Source organism: Rhamphochromis sp. 'chilingali', assembly GCF_963969265.1.
Source record: "Rhamphochromis sp. 'chilingali' genome assembly, chromosome: 14".
NCBI lineage: Eukaryota > Metazoa > Chordata > Actinopteri > Cichliformes > Cichlidae > Rhamphochromis > Rhamphochromis sp. 'chilingali'.
This window is the reverse complement of record NC_137941.1, coordinates 6381953-6401390: the sequence shown is the minus strand read 5'-3', so window position 1 is coordinate 6401390 and position 19438 is coordinate 6381953. Positions and strand designations below refer to the sequence as shown.

Sequence of the window (19438 nt, the reverse complement as noted above, 5' to 3'; positions counted from 1 at the left end):
CTGATCATTTGTTGTTTGGGACTAATGAGTAACCTAATATTTTCCAGCTGCAGACCTCGAGATAAATCAGATCTTTTAACTTCATGTGACAGTCGTGTGGTCAGTGTAGGAATCGATAACTGGAGGGTGGCCTGTCGCACAAATGCACAGACTGCTGAAACATCCTGACTCATTCATTGCACTGAAAGCTGTTTAGTCTGGGAGACGATGAGTACTGCAGCCCAAACTCTCACAGTGGTTTCTTTATTATGTCCGGCTGAGTTTGTTTTGATGTGTATCTGTAGATTTTGAGATGCTTCAGTAAAAAGATCATCGCACTGGTGATGATTACACTTTAAAAAGTTCATTTAACCGATGACACAGAGATGAGATCTCTCACTGTGTGTTATCCTTCACAGCAGTGAATTCTAAGCCTTTGCTGGGAGTGTGAGCTGCTGTGGCAGTATCAGCCTGCTAACAGCAGATGCTGTTTGACTTTGACCACAGTACAAACATTGTGGAATTTGAATATACCTCTTGCTTTTTCATGTCTTCTTGACAGCTGCTCAGCGTCATCACTCATAATGCAACACGCAGTCTGAATTTCTCCATAATGTTCAAAAGCTTTTTATGATCTGTGGAGTTAATTGGTTTTTCTCTCCTTTTCTCTTTTTCCAGTGTGCCGAATCGCATGCCACAAGAAATGTGAAGTCAAGGTAAGAGTCCTAAACAATTTGCACACATAAAAAAAAAAACCATAAAGGAAGGCAATGTCATGTTTGCTGATATTTGAATGTTATATTTAGTAATACCTTCATGCATCAAGTGAATATTGCTTTCCACATGAAGGAACATGAGAAGGGCTGAATGTTCTGTTTATTTGGAGCCATCTACTCTTTAAGATGTGCACATATACATGCAGATGTTGAGATAGGTGGAGTTTGGGGGGAGTTTATGTTCTGCAGAAGAATCTTAAGAATGTCTAAACAAGTACTCTTTGTACCAGAATCTGTTTATGTTGGATGAGCTCTTGCGTCTTGGAGATCGTCCCCGTGTTCTAAAAATAAAAGACCTCTTGGTGGAGCTGGAGCTCGATTAATGTTGTGCGAAAGCAAAGAGCAAGAAAATGGGAGGGAAAAAAAAGAGAAGCTGGAGTTCGTGCTGGATAATTAGAAAGGTGCAGCATTCATTTAGGGTTTAGGGCAGGATTTGCACACATACAGCACATACCTAAACACACACCCTTCATCTGGTATCCATTATTGGAAATGGGTGCTAGTTGCCAGCGTTGCCCACTCTGTTTTACACACAGGAAATGCCAGGGGCGCAGGGCAGGCGGGCCACGCTGAATAAGAGGCGGTGGGTTTGGTGAACCATGTGAGGGAGGTCTCCAGTGGAACGTTATTAAACAAAATGGCTGAAATTATAAGACCTGCGTGTGATTCCTGTCTCACTGGTGACTGCGTTTCAATATTATAACCTTTACAAATGAGAGTGCCAGTTTCTTAGGATGGTTTAAAGTTTTAGTTCACCAAAGCTAGTGAGAGAGCAGGTGCAAGGGTTCAGGTTTAATTCCACAGCTCTAAACAACCTTTAAAATATAACACATCCACCATCACCCAATAGATAATGTAGCCAGTGACCTCTATGGAATAGTCTTACTGCTGTTTGAAAGAATGTGTGACCTTTATCAGTTTTTTGATTAATATAATAATAAATTTAGGATCGTCAGAGAAAAATTCTCCCACTCCTACAGCTTCCTCGTGTTTACAGACGGTCCAATCTAATGTCTCTTATTCCTCCGTCATTAGTAATAGACTGCTTTGCTCAAGAAAGTTATTTAGTCTTTTAGCTCATGTTGTTGTGCTACATTTATTTGCGCTCAGAGTGCTTCTGTGTAAAATCTGTTTTACTCTGGGCTGATATGAAGTTGGGGAAACGGGTGCATATGGGAATATGTGGCAATTTCACAGCTGATTCTAATTCCGACAATGAATTGTCATGCACTCAAACCTCTTCATGAATGACTTAGACTTTTTTAGTGGGCTTAAAGAAGCAATTTACTACAAATATGTCCAGTTAGGATCTGAGCCTCTTGTAGGGGGAGGTTAAAAACCTTTTGTGTGATTCTCTCTTAACCTTGGGTTAATAATGGTAGATGAGAATAGAGTGGGAGTGTGTGGGTCTGAAAAGTGAAGCATTACAGAAGAGTCTTAATGCATCCTGTTTAATAGCCAGTAGGGAGTATTGTGGTTAAAAATGACTTGCAGTTATATCAAAGTCTATGGGAAGCAGACCTTTCTTTGTTGTTTCATGGTGTCAGGCAATACTTTCAGGTCATATTAAACAGGTCGTTAAGTTTTATAAATTCTGGTTATTCTATAAGAAGATTTTCCAGAATATGCTCATTAGCATGTGGTTTCAAAGTCAGATCCACCCTTCATTCGACACATCCAAGTTGCTAATCTTGAAGCTTCAAAATGACACTTTACAAACGTGTGAGTGACACCAGTCCCTCTGTCCAGCTTTCCATTTATTCTGTTGTGTGCGCCTGTTAGCAATCATTAAATTAATCAATCTTTAGCATCTACAGGTAGCTGTCTAACTGACAGCTAGGTAGGTAGCTGGGGTGATGGTAGGGTTTCAGCAAGGTTACTGTAAACCTAAATTTCATGAAACCTGGTGGAGAGCTGGAGCTTCGGGGGAAAAAACACAATGTTACTAAAGGGAAAAAGAATAACATGAAATTCTGCTGTGGATCCAGATCTCTCACTTTAATGTTGGTAAAGCATTGGTGTTGGTTAGCGATGAGCTTCTGACTTCCCTCATAATATGTACTTTGATCCAGAGTAATTTGAAAGGACCTTATCGAGAAGAAATGTGTCGCTGAAATCTGCAGAAATTACGTCTTTTTCTCCTTTGTTTTCCCTGCAGATCGTGCAATTTTTAAAGTGTGATGAATGGAAGTACACAGTACATGATAACGCTTGAATTTCAGGAAGCCAGAGGTCAAATTTGTTGGAGAAGCCTAGCAAACTGCCAGTGTCTATATATACAAACCTGCAACTTTCCATCTCCAAAAATCACAGCAGCATTTCCTTTTCTAAACATTTCAGCTAAAAATGTCAAGGCTTTGGCAGGAAGCAATTTGCTAAAAAGCCTGAGATGAAAAACAAGGGAGTGACCGTGACAGGGTCAAGCATGATAACTATCGGCACTCAGTCAGGCCTGCGAGACCACTGGCTACATTTTTATGACTTATTTATTTTAAAATCCAGCTAAAGCTCTTTTCTGCGACCTGTCAGCCATATATGATCTGAAATGTTAGGAATCTGAGCGCTCGAAAATAACTCAGAGGTAGGACAGTTCTCGTAAGTACACGTTACAATTATAAATCTCCATCTGGAGATAAGAATAATATACAGCCCATATTTAACCGGGCAGCAAACAAATGGTCACAAAACGCCTCCCCACCTTCATGCCTGTTTACTCACAGCTGGATGTGAAAAATGTGTTAAATCTTGTCAGTAAAATTTTGCTTCTGGGTGATGACAGGAAAGAGCCAAAAACATCACATAGGGTGATCCTGAAAGTGAACATGAATATGTTTGCATGAAGTGATGGTATCTTTCCATTTTTCAGGCTAATTTACAAGTCTCCCTTCTTTATGCACAGTCTCCTTTGTATATATAATATATATATACTTCCTTACAAAAACAGAGAGGCTGGATTTCTGGGACTTTCGTGCCAACTTGCTGTGAAAGCGCTGAGGAAAGGTAAAACCTCAAACTGGAGGACTACTTTCTGCTGGGGTTTAATACACGTGACATTGAAGTTGTGAAGTTAGAAAGAATTTAACCTCAACTAGAGTTATCAAGATCAAATTCAGGGCTGTCAGTCTTCATTTACCTGAATCAAGGTAGTTATTAAAATATTGGTTTGTTTGCCCAGTGTTTGCTCCTCAGGAAATTACACATTGATGTGAAAGAGGTAGTGTTGATACCTTATAGCCATCCACAAGCACGGACAGGTCTAGAGCAACAGATTTCTCTCAAGAGCAAACTGTAACCCTAAATAAATGTGAGGAAAATAAAAATAGCGGTCAAATCCAAGAAGGATGTTGGTTAAAAACATAAATGATAAGAATAGGCTAATAAGGACAGTAGCCTTATCATTGCCTATTTAACACCAATTCACAATAACAGTTTGCTCAAAGTGCTTTACATTGTAAGATAAACTCAACAAACAGAGAAAGAGAAGCCCGGCATTTCCCCAAGGTCCCCTCTGATCAAGGACTTGGAAAAAAGTGGTGAGGAAGAACTCCCTTTTGACAGGAAGAGACCTCCAGCAGACCCAGGTTTGGGAAGGAGCAGCCACCTGCAAATCCTATATAAATACAGGAAGAGATTCGCTCACTGTGCATTATTTTGTCACTAATGGTTGGTTGCTAGTAGAGATGGACCGATCCGATATTACGTATCGGTATCGGTCCGATACTGACCTAAATTACTGGATCGGATATCGGAAAAAAATAAAAAATGTAATCCGATCCATTAAATATCACGAAAGCACCTCACAAAACTTGCAACACGCCGTAACTCACCTCAGAACGTTAGCACGTCGGAGCAGTATGCATCACGTGATAGAGCGGCTGTGGCATGCGGGACCTGTCGGTGGTCTGGATAGCATTTGGAGCTTCGCTAGCAACCCGGCATTTCATCTCCAACAAAGTTATCCCCGAGAGAAGTAAAGCAAGTGTGTAAGTCCATCTCTGAATGTTTGTAAAGCATTCCTGCGTTAAGCTTAACAAACGATATATGGAGCGACTGCCTCTTCTCGCTGCTACTTCAATCATGAAACTGCTTAACGATCAGCTGATCGGCTTTTCTGTCGCGAGTCCGTCTCTCTTGTTTGTTTTTGGCCCACTTTGCACCAGAAAGAGGAAACCAGCGGCTGAACAACAGCAGCACGTTTAAGCTTGCTCAGCTGTTGTTAGAATGTATTTAATATTACTTTCTACTCGAGGATCTTTTTCTACGTAGCTGACGGCTGGTAACTGTGCAGGGGCGGATCTAGCAAAGTTTAGCCAGGGGGGCCGATAGGGCATTAACAGGGAAAAGGGGGCACAAAGACATACTTTTCTTTCTTATTCTCATTTAAAATGTCTAGCTTTAAATAAATAATTATCCGAATCTTACACCCAAAGTTTTAATTTGATGTAAAATGAATAGAAGTCAATTACTGTATATAGTGACTATTAAGTCTAATATATATACCCTAGTAAGCTATAGTACTTTTTCCTTTGGGAAGGTACCATCTGTGCAGTCTGCAATTTTGTTGAAGAAAGATGTTGAATCTATTTAATATTTCTTGAAAAATAATTTATTTCTGTGCATTTTTTTTTTCACACTGCATCAAATTAAGGTTGATTACGTTGATTAAGCATCATGAGGTGGAGTGTGAGGGGTGGTTCCCTATTTTTTATTTATTTATTTTTGTTGTTGCTGGGAGTTGGAACCCTATTAGTTAGGTTGCTTAATATTTACGCTAAGTACTCTTTAAAATACCAGAATAGGGAGGATGGTATAGGTTTAAGTTTATTAGATTGATCAGTATTGCTGAACTATGAAATATTTTTTTTTTTGCATACAGGTATAACAGAATAGCTTTAGTGTAGTTGTTGTTTTAAACTTGAGTATGAACTTATACAAAATGCAGCAAGATATAAAAAAAAAAAAACAGTTTTGTTGATTAAAAAACACTATATCGGATTCATATCGGTATCGGCAGATATCCAAATTTATGATATCGGTATCGGTATCGGACATAAAAAAGTGGTATCGTGCCATCTCTAGTTGCTAGTAGTCAATCTACTAGTGTAATTACTACTCCTTTGTGCTATATGTCAATCAACAGCATTCTTCACTTTCATTGGTAGTTGCTTTAATTTTTTGACTTTTTTTGAGTTGAGACAATATTAACTCTTGACCTGCCAGTACTTGCTTTGCTTTGGGTGGTCTCTTGTTGTTGGGACATCACCAGCAGTCACTATCTGTGTGGACGCCCCTTAAGGCTGCTTTATGATCAGTCTACAAAGGTCTATAGAAAGGAAGTCAAGCAAGGAATGGAATTGCTTTCACTTAAAATCTGTATCTCTATTGACAGTAGTCACTAAAAGGCAAAGATCCTCTATGTACACCAAACATTGTGCTGTTTCCTTACCTTTTGAACATAGCTGAGCTAACATGATTTAGTAGTGCGGGGTAATTCTGAAGCTGCGTTTAAAATCATGAAGTTACTTCTATTAAGGAGCTACTTCACTTTATAGTACAGAAATGAACTGCAGTGTCCTTGCTCATAGTAATAAAGGAACCTGCCATTCTGTGTATTTGTGTGGCTTCAAATATAGTATTTGGTGTATGTTGTGTTGTACAGCTGAGCTGTCCAGTCGAAGTTATTTGGTTTCTCTGATCCTTGCATGTCAAGCGTGTTTTGAGAAGGAAACCACCGTGTTCCACCATTAATCAGGAGCAACGTGGAAGAGCGTATCATCTCTCCGCCTCTCTGTCTGCTGGTGTTTTCGTTCCGCTTCTCTGAAATGATGAAGCACTTGTTTTGTCAGCTCCTGAAATTCTCAGAGCGCATGCTTTGAAACTGTGGAGAGAACTCGTACGTTTCTTTGTGCTGGCTCGCTTCCACTTTGTGCTTTTGTTATTTCAGATTTGTTGTTTGTGACCCTTTTAGTTCCTTTCACTGAGCACATCATGTTGCAGTTTGAGCTCTGTTGTTGCTGCTTGGAGCTTCCTGATGGATGTGCCCTCATTCGGCTCATCAGGTTTTCCAAGTGAAAAGCTGCAAATTGCCCCCTTTGTTTCATGAAAGTTGCAACATTACTACTAACACTTGATTCCTTTCCCATTCATCAAGCTTAAATTGTGTTACTGAGCATTTCAGAGTATAAATCTATTGAAATAATAGTCAATGATAATAAAACCAGTAGGTTCACTTGCAGAATTGAGCCTCTTACATAAATATTCTCCTTTCCAGGAAGTTTCTGGATCTTACTACATACCACTGAGTTCAATAGTCATTCTGGCACAGTCTGCCTGTCAGTAGCTACCGTTTCCCGACATTTTTAACATTTCTGAGCGATCACCTGGAGATATAAAGTTCTTGGTGCGGCTACAAATAAGACAAACAGTCTACCTTGTATTATTTATCGCTTCCAAATCTTTGACACATCCAAACACCTGTATCCACACATGTGAGATGCATTTTTGAGAGAGATCGTCAGGTCTGCAGCTGGAGAACAATGTTTGCATCGATAACTGTGAAATTCTGGAGCAGTTATCTGGTTAGCAGTTATCTGGGCACTTGTTTCAGCGGTAAAACCTGGATTCATATTCAATAGCTTGTTCTGTTGTTGACCTCTTTTTCTGTTTTTTAGATGATTTTGAGATTATTGTTATTTTGATTATGCGGTTGGTTGTTTAATGAATCCTCAGAGCCCACACCCAATAAATCAAAACAAATCTGTTCTATATGGATATGGATGAACTGTTTTCAACCATGAATCCAGGTAATGAGGTCTGGATGTTGTACAGATCTGATTTTCTGGACATTGTCCAGATGTGGCCTTTCACATATGAGGCAGACAGCTGGAGATTGATGGTCATGAGGTGGCGCCTGTGCCGATCAAGCAGGAGGCAGGACACGACGCACATCAGCACACACTCGCTGTCTGTTAATTGTCTAAATGTATGAATCAGTGAAAGGTCAGGGCTGCAGTGCATGTGTGAAATGGCTAAGGTGTGATGGTCCAACACTTGGGTTCAAGGCGAAAACTCTGTTAGCTGTAGAAACATCTGGCATGAAGTTGACGCTCCCCAGAGGGTTGATCCTACCTACTCTGGTTAGTGAGTATCATTTGGTTCAAAGCACCACTATGTCCTATCCATCCATCTTTTAGAGGAGAGGTGGGGTAAACCCTGGACAGGGTCATCACAGGGTTCACATATAGTTAGACACCTACAGCCAATTCAGACTCCCCTATTACCCAACACACATTTGAACTGTTGGAGGCATACCTGGATCCATCTTTCATACTGTCTACTTCAGGAAGAAGTTGACCAAAGGAGAAAACCAGCAGTGCCTTTACATACAAATTCATTTAAAGTCACTGATTCATTTTGTTTCCCCAGCCCAGTGTATCCATGATTTAAACTTTGGAGATTATTCTACACTGTGCCAGAAGACAGAAAGAAGAAGATTCATCCCAGAATGACCCACTGCTCCCATGTGTCTTTGCAGCCAGTCTCTATTGACACACAAGCCTTTATTTAGTTTGCATTTTTTCCCTCTTGCCCTCGAGCCTCATCCTCTCTCGTGTAGCGCTTGCTTCAGCAGTCGCAGCAGCTGTCAGGATCATTTGGCTTGATTAACCTTGACTACTGTTCCAGTAACTTCCTGTAGATACCACACATTGCCACAGTGCTGATTTATCACACAGGCAGAAACTGTGATGTGTCACCACAACTGAGCCCCAGCAAAGGTTTTTCATATTCAAAGACTGTAACACAGTCTCTGTAGCGGTTTCACCTTTAATTTCTCTTATAAATTCATGTTTCTGTTATTAAGACACATAATATAACAGGTTCTTTGATCATTTAAATAAATTGAGTCATCATCAGGAAATGTATATTACTTATGGCGCTCAACCCCCTCGATGTAGAAAAGGCCTTTATGCTCTTAGTTCTGCATTGCTTTCGTTCTAATGGATAAACAAGGCATTCAAAGAAAGGGGAAAAAATACATATTGTGCTTTTGCTGTAAGACATTACATAAGTCCAAGTTTGGGGAGGTTTCAAAGCATTGCGTTGAACCCCTTTGACAACATTAACAGCTTCCTTCATTTTGCATGTTGTGTTGGCCGTGCAGAGAGTGAGAAATGGAAGTTAAAGTAGGAGAGGGGCTGACCCTCTGTTAAGAAAACAAACGGAAGAGGCCGTGTCAGAGTTGTATAATTGTTACACACTTAGCGCGCCAACCAGTTAGAGCAAACACACAATGGTGGGCTCATGACTAAAATATTCCTGTATTGGTCATGGTATCTGCACCTACTTTAAAAAAAAAAACAACAAAAAGAAAACAACAGCTCCTCGTCTGATCAAATGCAGAGCCAGCCAGCAGCTCTGAGGCTAATTGAATTAGCAGTCACAGGACAGAACACATGCTCGCTACTCTGTTCTCCTCCTTATGACCGCAAACGTTTGCAGGAACACAACAACAGCTCAATCATGGGATAAATCATATGGCTTCTAATTTGAGTGCATTTTTTGTATAAGGAGCGATGTTTTCTGGGTTTAATTTCATTGCGATTTTGACTTAATTTTATATCATGAGGATGAAAATAATCGACTAAGTAAACATTTTTACTACAATTCAGTATTTGTCAAGACATGTTGAACTTTAGCAAGTATGCAGTTTCTGATTGCTCCCACGTGAAAATATTTAAGGCAATTGTCTGAAATTTTATGCAAAGTGAGTGTCGTCCTTGCTACATGTGCTACCTCCTGCTGTGTGCAACAGATGTGGACAGAATTATTAGAGCCTCCGTGAAATTTAAAGGCTTTGTCAAGTGCTTTTCTGACATAGCATTTCTAAAATTGTTTTCTTTAGAAAGCATAAATAATTTTTGTTTGCACATAATAACAGAATTATTTCAGACATAAAACTATCAGGGTTAATATAATTAGCCCCCTGAAAATGGACTTTATTATCGAATAATAGCACAAACCACTGATGTGCAGTGATGTGATTTAACTTTGTAATGCTCAAGGCTTATAAAATTGAGTTAAAACCAAGGATTATCTTCTAATTTGCACACAGTATAAAAACTTCAGAGAGGGTTTGGGCTGTCACATGAAAAAGCATCATGCCAAGAACGAAATTAATCAGTTTAGACTTGAGAAAAATAATGTTTGATGCTCTCGAACCAGGAGATGGATATACAAAGTTGCACAGTACAGACAAGCCTTGCAGGTGGGAAAATAAAATTTTAAAGACTCTAAAAGGAAAACTAGTGAGTGATGTGTTAAAAGACCCCAAAACAACGGCCAACATACTAGTCAATGACTCAGCCAAGTCAGCTAAGCTATATAGATGATCCTTTATACAGTATTTTTTATACAGTAAGTTTCATCCAGATAGATAAACACATGTAGGAAGACCTACAAACGTACGCTGCAGTCATTATAGTAAGATGAAAAAAATAAATATGCGACTTTAACTTTGACTGTCAAACAAAAGAAATAAAAATGGACCTACAGTCACAATCATCTGTCATTTCTCCTTGTTCATGTGCATAAACTAACGGCTTACACAAGGACCATGGGCTTACGGCCATGTATTTAGTAAGCGCATGTTAGCGACATGTGCATAGATACAGCAGAGAAAACAAACAGGAACGCCCAGCTTTAGCATGATGGAGTAATCAAGAGCTGTGGGAAAGAATGTCAACAACGTGCCAAGTGCACGAAGGAGACGTGGATGGAAGAAGTGAGTGAGAAGGATGAATGTGCTTAAGATCAATTAGAAAAAAAATTCCACACTTTCATTTCATTGCCCTTCTTGTACAGAGGAAGAACTGCTGAGCATGCACCATCTCTCCCGGAGTTTCTAATCGTCTCTGAGTGCTACAACAGCTGTGAGTGTTGAGGGTTTTTTTCAGAGGAGCCTTCTTTATTACGTGCTCAAGGAGTTTGGAGACTTTGTTCTGTTCAAGTTCCCCACCCTTACATCTGCAGCCTGTCCTTTGGTTCAAGGCAACAGCTTTTCCATCCCATGTCAGCTCCTGCTGCCTAATCATGACCATCCAGTAGAAAAATCCATGTTAAATCTGGTCCGTAAGCTGCGAGGGCGTTTCCGAAGCGTTCCACCGAGCGCTGGGGGACCGAGAGCCTGACGCTCGCCCCTGACGTTGCTTGGGAAAGCCTGAGTCAGACTCATGAAACTGGACCTCACCCAGAGTGTTCTCTCCTGCTCTGTGTTCCTCTCTGTAGCCCTACTGTGTACTATTTTGTTTTTTCTTTTCTACGTTTTTCTTTCTTTATCCTCCTCTTTTTCTTCCCCCATCATTCACTGATGAAGGCACTGATTCCCCCCTATTGTTGCTCCTTTGCTTATCAGTCGGTGTGAGGACCACACATGGTGAAAAAGTGATTGGTGCATTCATTCTTTCACAATCATTCGTGTACAGAAGAATTTGTTCCCTCCCAATAATAAACATTAAAGGAGCAAAGGGCCTACTTAGTGAAACTGATGTAGCAATCTTTTTTTTTTTTTTTTACCCCCTCTCGCATAGACACTCACAGCCACTTCATTAGGAACACCTGTTTATTTGCGTTTTAACACAAATATGTAGTCAGTCACTTGGCAGCAAGTCGATGCTTTTAGACATGTGGACAGGATCAAGACAGCCTCCTAAAGTTCAAACTGAGCATCAGAATGGGGAAGAAAAGGAATTTAAGTGCCTTTGTGAGCGTGGAAAGACCTTTACTGTTGGCTGCACCATCTACCTTGTCTCGGATTTGCCGAGAATGGTTTGTAAAGGCAAAATATCCAGTGAGCGGCAGATCTCTGGGAAAAAATGTCTATATCAGAGGTTAGTGGACAATGGCCAGACTTCTTCAAGACTACAGTAACTCAAATAACCACTTGTTAAACCGGCTGCCAAGCCTGACAGAAAAACTGAGGCTACAGTTCACACGGGCTCACCAAAATTGGACAATAGCCGATTGTAAAAATGTCTCAATTTTTGCTGCAACATTCAAATTAGGTGTAAAGAACATAAAAGCAGTTGAGGCTGATTTGGGTGGTATAATGCTGTGGGGAATATGTTTTTTTGCACACTTTGGACCTCTTAGTACCAAATGACCATCATTTAAATAGCACAACCTCCCTGAGTGTTGCCGATGACCATGACCATGCCTTTATGACTGCAGCGTACACATCTTCACAGCTCCCAGCAGGACACGGCATCATGTCACAAAGCTCAGATTGGTTTGAACATGGCAATGAGTTTTCTCCACAATCACCAGATCTCAGTCCAGTGGACCACTTTTAGGATGTGGTGAAGTGAAGATTCTCATCGAGCATGTGCTGCAGACATACACTGTTGAATCAATGCCATCAAGAATTAAGAGAGTTCTAAGGATGTCTCCAAAAGGGCATCCAACTCAGTCCTATCAAGAGGTAACTAATGAACTGCCTGGTTAATGTAAGTTATGAGTTTTTGTAGAACATGCAAGACACATTGTGTTCTGATCTCTGAGCTGCTGCACAGCAGGTTGAAGAAGCCAGAAGGAACATGATGAAGGAGGAGGTCTGACTGAAAGCCAAGCTGAGTGTTGTTTGCTTAAGCTAATGTAACTGTTTTTGATCAGTCTGAAAAACATCACTGAGATGCACACGATTCCACGTTTAAACATGCAGAAAGTTTTGCACATGAGCTTTAATATATCTGAGCTATTAAGCCCATGGCTTTAATAAGTGCTTTATAAACAGATAACACATTGTTACGCTGTGACTCACACATTTTGGAAATCTTGCCTACATGTGCGTGGATTTAGCAGGGAAAATACTGGGCGATAAAAGTAAATTAGTTGAAAGTAAGTCTGATTATTGTGCTTTTCTTTATATGGGGAAAAAAAGATGGTGCCATCAAAAAGTAATGCAGAAAATGTAGAAAATTCAATAGAAATGTAAGGATTTTGTTCCTGTGGTGGATTCCCAGACCCTCCTGTTAATGTTGTGTCCTATTAAAATGAGTTAAAAAGAGACTCAGAGATTTCAGTTCCTACAAAAATGAGCAGTAAGAGTAAAAAAAAAAAAGAATTGGCGTGGCTGTGCGATAGTTGTTTCTGGCAGTGCCGGTGTGATTACAGACAGCAGCCACAGGATTATGAAGGTAATAAAAGCCAGGACGCAGGAAATAGCCCAGACTAAGAGAAACATATCAGCCTCAAACACAGACAGATAACTTCCCCACGTTTTGCACTTCCCGACATACACGGATGAAACTGGTGGTCTGCACCACTGCATTGTGGTGAGCGGCGAAACACAAAGCTCGACTCAGAGCCGCACAGGCAAACGCAGACACTAGGAACAGGGAATTCCCGCTCCCCACAGTTTAAAACCGTGTCCCTCCGCTGAAGGTGACTATCTCACATAAACAAGCATGTTGTTTTGTTGCCGTGAACCACATGTCTGCTCTTTGGCAGCACTCCCTTCCTTCCTGGGCCTTGTCATTAATAGTGAATTAAATAACGCTTACAGAGCTGACATCTGGTGAGCACGACTTCAAGCTAGAGGTGTTGCTCTTCAGAGCCGCCTTCCATGTAATTACCTCCAAGCAGCATCAAAGACGGTGGCCATTCTTTCCATGTTGAGACATAATCCTTAATGTGCTACAAATTTGTACCATGCATTCTTCAGTAAAGCCTCTTTGTCTGCTACTGGATAATAGCCAGCGATGTTGTGGGAGCACATTAAAACGGCACGCTTACTGTAAGGCTGCGAGTAGTGCTATAACCTAGGCTGCTTGGATGACTTGAGGTGAGATTAAAGCCATCCAGTTTAATGTCATTTACTGGATAGTTGTTGAGTCTGATGTGGCCCAAATGTGCCAATCGGTTGACAGCTGCTAACAAAATCTATAGTACTGCATACAAACACACTTCCCCCAAAGCTTTCATGCAGTGGCTGAATCGCACCAACCAGGTTATCACCTGTTGGCCATTAAACTGACATTAATGATAAGTTAAGACTAGATTCAATTTAAAAAAAAAAAAAAAAAGTCAAATTTTCACTCAGTAATTTTGTTCATATCCATTCTCTTCACCACTTTATACTGGTGACATGTCCAGGGAGTATCCCCCAGCCCTCATCCTGTGACAGCTGGGATACGCTCAAGCATCCCCATCACCCTGTATTATTTTTTAATGCATAACTAATTGAATTTGGGGTTAGAAATGAACAACTAATCTGTTAGGTTAGTTTAAAATACAGTGGTTGCCTCATCTTTCAAAGCTCAGTTTTCCGTCAGGTAAAAAGTGACGATTCATCCCCGTTAACAAGTGACTATTTCATATTTTTCACATTAGACGGGGCTGGAAGACGACGTGTTGGTTTTACTGGTGGTGTCTGATGCATCAGTCTAGGATGAGCTCTGGTGACTGTGAAGGCCACAGCGAATGACTCCCATATTCTTATTATTCTTAGACCTTTTCTGTAAGCACTTCTACTCTGTGTATTGGAACAAACCTCTCCTGCCATAATAGACACATTTCATCACTGGAAGAAGGTGATCACTCGGAACAGCTGATTTGTGGACCTAACAGGACCCACTAGATCACCCAACTTAAGGGGTCAAGAGCTTTTGATCTTTCTCCAGGTTATTGCTATTTAAGTTACTTGATTCTACTTTTTTGCCAGCTTAAAACTCGTAGTTTTCAAAGCCAAGGTGATATATTTAAAGGAAAGATATTTAAAATGTGAAAGGCTGATAGTCAGTGAAAGCAATCTTCTGACTACTTTCACTCTAGAGTGATGTTCTAAATCTTTATAATAGCATGTAGGGACAAGGTTTAACTCTTGGAATCAAAGCCATAGAATTTCATGGCGTTGTGAGCTGGTGACTGGTCAGCATGTAGCTCCTTGCTGCTGTTTACACTGTCTGACTTTGCCTTGAAGTCAATGGATTCATTCATGGTACTTTCCCTCTCGTGGGCAGCCGTAGAGTGAGTGTGTAGGAGAGAGCTTGTGGGGAAGGGGGGGAAGGGGGGGCAGAAAAGGCGGGTGGAGGTCTGCCGACGACTCATATTTAACCTGTAACTTGAGAAGCTGATAACAAGGAGAGAATGAAGAATGAGCTCGTGATGAAGGAGTGTGTGTGAGAAAGTGAGAAAAAGACGGTGAAAGGAAAGAGGCGTGCTTTTGTTCCCCCCGATCTCACGTCCCCTTCTTCCCTCCCGATCTCCCTGGGAAATTTGACTTGAGTATTTTTCTCCTCCTTTCTCGTTACTCATGTGTCTCCCCGTTTGGGAGGAGGGTGAAAATGGTCTGAACAAGAGGGAGGAGAAAATAAACCCAGGGAGTGAAAGAGAGGGGAAATAGCTGTAGCCCGTAGCCAGACTTTGCCTGCTTATTCAGCGCCGAGTGCTGCACTGCGCCGTCTCCAGTTGTGGGATGTTAAGATTTGCCTTTGGCTGCACTTCGCCCCACTCGCGCGCTCACATTAAGACTCTTTAGACATCTTTATGCTCATTTTCTTGGAGGAGGAGTGAGTGAGGGTGAGGCTAACCAGACCTATTAGCCTGAAGCCTGAAACAAACACACACACACACAAACTCTCTCTCGCTCTCTCGTTCTCGCTCTCTGACACACACACACAAACACAAACTCTCTCTCTCGCTCTCTCGTTCTTGCTCTCTGACACACACACTCACACACACACTCCTCCAGTCCTGCGCTGCACCAAGGTAACAGTGAGTGGATTTAGCTTTTAGCCATCTGGTCGGAGCACAGAGGAAAAACCTCTCTGCTGCACACGGTGGGGGGGCAGAGGAAGAAAAGCCAAATGACGATGCAGCACTAAAACCAGACAGAGAAAACCAAAGAGTGAAAGAGAGAGAGAGAACGACACACAAAAAAAAGACTCACTCTGAGACAGGATGGCCACCGCAGTGTTTCAGGTAAGAAGCGTGGTTGGGAAAGGAGGGTAAAGTACTGCTGTCTGTCTGATGATCGAGCTCCTGGCTTTTCGTGTGTGTGTGTCAGTTTTCTGCATTGTGGATTTGCTTCACTGTTACAGAGAAACAAAGTTATCGCAGGATGTGTGTGACCTGACATAGGTGTGATACTCATGTGCGTTATGCTGCACTGGAGCAGTGCTGTCTTCAGTAGGTGAACAGTGATAAAGAGTGAATTCAGACACATATTGCGTGTTTCCACAGCAGAGTGCATCGAGCTGCTTCTGGTGTGGATTGCAGGATTTTATATTAACGAGCATGTAATATACACAAGCTCATGTTGTATCAGTGTAGTATTTAAATGTGTTTATGTCAGGTAATGTAAAGCACTGCTTGCTTCTGTAGTGCTTGTGTATGTGTGTGGTCTCCTTGGCTAACCATGTTTGTGGTTGGTGGCCCATGGTCATAGCTGGAAAGATGGTGGCCTCTTCTCTTCTCTTCCACTTACCAAGAGTGAGAATGAAAATGTGTTTGCTGTCATGCTTTCAGTGGTGCTCTGTATAAAGTATGTGTGTGTGTGTGTGTGTGTTTGTGTCGACTGCTGCAGTTGTTTCACAATAAGACCTTGCAAAAGTTGTTTCACAGATATAATCGCCCCAGGCGTGAGAAAACCCAACAGCACTTGGGGAATTTTTGGCACGTATAGCGGGAGTTACAGTTGCCTCCAGTTTGCTTCAAACTGGGGAGAAGAATAAAGACGTAATGTGAAAACACAGAGCGTATTCTTAAACAGATTTGCAAGGTCACGCTGGTCACTGACAGCTGTGATTTTTCTCTGTCCCATCCACCCTCACTGAGTGGGTGTTTGGATTTTTAACAGATTCTGGCTCTTTCAGCAGGATATAATGTGAGTAAGAGGTTAAATTGTCTTCACATAGTTAGAAGACAGTAGGTTTCCATAAATACATTTTGTAGTGTAGTTGGAGCTGTTGGAACACAATACTAGGCTATAATGTAATGTATTGCTGCTGCTGGTAATGTATGCTAGAGACAGCTGAACGAGTCCAGTAATACTTATCTTTCAGCATGGAGCTGGTGTTGATGACTGCCCCCTCTAGCTTTTGTGCTTTTTAAAAACTGGCCCTCGTTTTGACAGATTTGAGAACCAATGGTGTTATTAGCAGATATTGGGGTAATTTCAGTAGGATTTCATTTTGGACTCAATATGTGGGCACCATCTGCCAGTCACTGGTGAATTCATTATGGTAACCCTTCCTTTAACCACTGACATCAGAGGTTCCAACTTTGGGTCTGGCACTTTTGTAGTGCCAGTGCTAGCCTTACAACATTTTTTTAAAAAGATGGTGGAAATGTGTGAAATTGAGCACCAGCTATGCACTGATGGAAAAGTTATGTGTCCACAAAAATGTCTAAATTTGACCCCTGTGCACCCCCAGCTTTTACACATGGTGTTTGTGCACAGTCACTTCCAGATGTTATACAGTGGGGTACATTTTGTCAGCATGGTTTCCAGTACAGGGAGATGTGACTGTAAATCAGTCCAAAGTTGTTGAGAGTAATCACCTTTATGCTCTGAGGAAACATTTCTGTCCTGATGTGAGCTGTATCGTCCAGGATTGCAGTGCTTCCATCCACAGTAGGACTGGTTTAACCAAGTTGACCACCTCTGTGACATTTTGGACCAATGTGTATGAGAGCACTTTCCACCACCCAACATCTTTAATTTTCATTGTACATTTCAGCTTCATTATAACCACAGAGACCCAGAAGTCTTTCAGCACTTGTAGTTTTGGGGACTCATTTATGAAAACTCACCATATAAGCAAACTATAATAAGTGATGTCTTAATATATATTTAAGCAACATTGTGAAAGAGGTCTTGGAGTGGTAACCATTTGGAATGGAAAGAATAAACAAGAAACAGTAACTAAATCTAAAAGCCTGTTGAATTTTCAGAAGCAATTCCATTTAAAAGCAGCATTATGTGATCAGCTAATCTAAGGAAAAACAATAGGTTGCATGCATAACACTGTTGTAAAGTGATTGGAGATGAGAAATGGGACGATATTAGCATTTGTCTGTCCAACTGACCAACTCCTGAGGGCAGCTTCTTTCATTTTAGCTGCTAATTTTTCATAGTCACCGGATAGTCTTCTTCTAAAAGCAGAAGAAAGGGGAAACCAAAACAATTAAAGAAGCTAAAAAGAATTTAAATTACTCAAGAGATTAAAGGGAATGCAGATTCCTGTGTTGCACAGACCTTTAAACCAATACTACGGGCAAAATACTGATTACAAATGATTTGCTGGAATGAGCGGTTTCTGACATCACAATTGGTAATAACTTGTAGGATGTGTAACCCACACACTCCTTGGCTGGCGTATGTGTAACACGGCATTGTCTTGCCTGAAGAGCGGCATTACCCGTGACGCCTGGCTTTGTGGGAATGGCGAACATCCACTGGCTTGAAGCCTGTGCCGGACTGGATTTCAGAAGAGGCATTTTTCATCATTACTGTCTGCCAGTCTGCCAAAGCCTCCCTCAACCCACTCTTACAGGCAACTCTAACCACAGTTACATACTCAACCACACATTCAGCCATAAGATCGGGACAGAGGAAGGGCTGGCCAGTTTGTGAAGGTGTGTTTGTTCACTTACTGTGTATGTGTGTGTGTGTGTGTGTGTGTTTCTAGGATTAGGGATAAGGCAGTGCTTCATGAACCATAAAAAACCACCAGTGTGAATTCTCATGCTCTTCAGCTGATGTAATCTTTCTTCTTCTGTGTGTATGTCTCAGTTCTTGCAGACACTGCCTCAGCTACGACATTACCGTGTATTGTAACAAACCATTTAGTTTCTTGTGTTTACTATTTTCTCACGGACTCACATTGTGACTGTGCACAACTCTAGAAGAGTGAGAGAACTTGGCTTTAGCCCTTTATTCAAGGGCACAAAGGTGCATTGTAATGTAAGCCAGGAGACACTTTTGATTTTGCTCAATGTTACACTCAAGTACAGTACAAAGTTTGCATATCCAGCATAGGCTGAATCGATACATTGCATAATACATCTACTGTATTATAATTGAACTAATGCACTCTCACTTATGTTCACAAAATGCTGTGCTGAACTGTAATGTGTGCACACAGCAATATATTTATTCCCTGGGTCCTCGGGGCTCAATGTTGGCACATACTGCAAACCTGCAATACATTAGCAACATAAATAATCCATAGCCATGCCAAGGCATCATGCCTTATTGTTGGGCTTTTAGTATAATTAATAGCTTCAACTGAGAGCAAGTAAAAGCTTCACATTTATCAAGGGCGTCATATAATGTTTCACTTATTGTCGTTGCTTAGCAGGTCATCTGGCATATATGAGAAACTGCTGTCATAGGCCCACAGGAAGGTGTTTTAAGAGCGTTTCAAAGAGCATATCCGGAGACTAATGTTGCAGTTAAAATGAACAGCGAACCCCCTTCAAAATTTACTGCTTAGGATGCTCGAACAACTCGGGACCATCAGCCCACCAGCTTAGATGAACACACACTGTTTTCAAGCTTTCTTTTGAGGTATTTAAGTTGTGCATTATCATTGGGTGATGTGTTGAAATAATTCAACACGGCCATGAACATTCATAACCTGTACGAGTTCATCCCATAGATACAGATACATACCTGCTAATTA

General features: G+C 41.1%; 1 protein-coding gene across 11 annotated transcripts in view; it reads left to right on the top strand.

Moving 5' to 3' along the window:
- The window catches only part of tns1b (tensin 1b), a 195444-nt gene that overhangs the window by 79199 nt on the left and 96807 nt on the right, over positions 1 to 19438 (top strand). For 10 of the 11 annotated variants that reach the window (XM_080904045.1, XM_080904036.1, XM_080904042.1 and 7 more), the window contains exon 3: positions 658 to 695. In XM_080904045.1, the coding sequence (XP_080760171.1) occupies positions 658 to 695 (38 nt within the window). Of the gene's footprint in view, positions 1 to 657; positions 696 to 15096; positions 15732 to 19438 lie in introns of those variants that run through there. The other variant, XM_080904035.1, reaches the window with a different exon arrangement.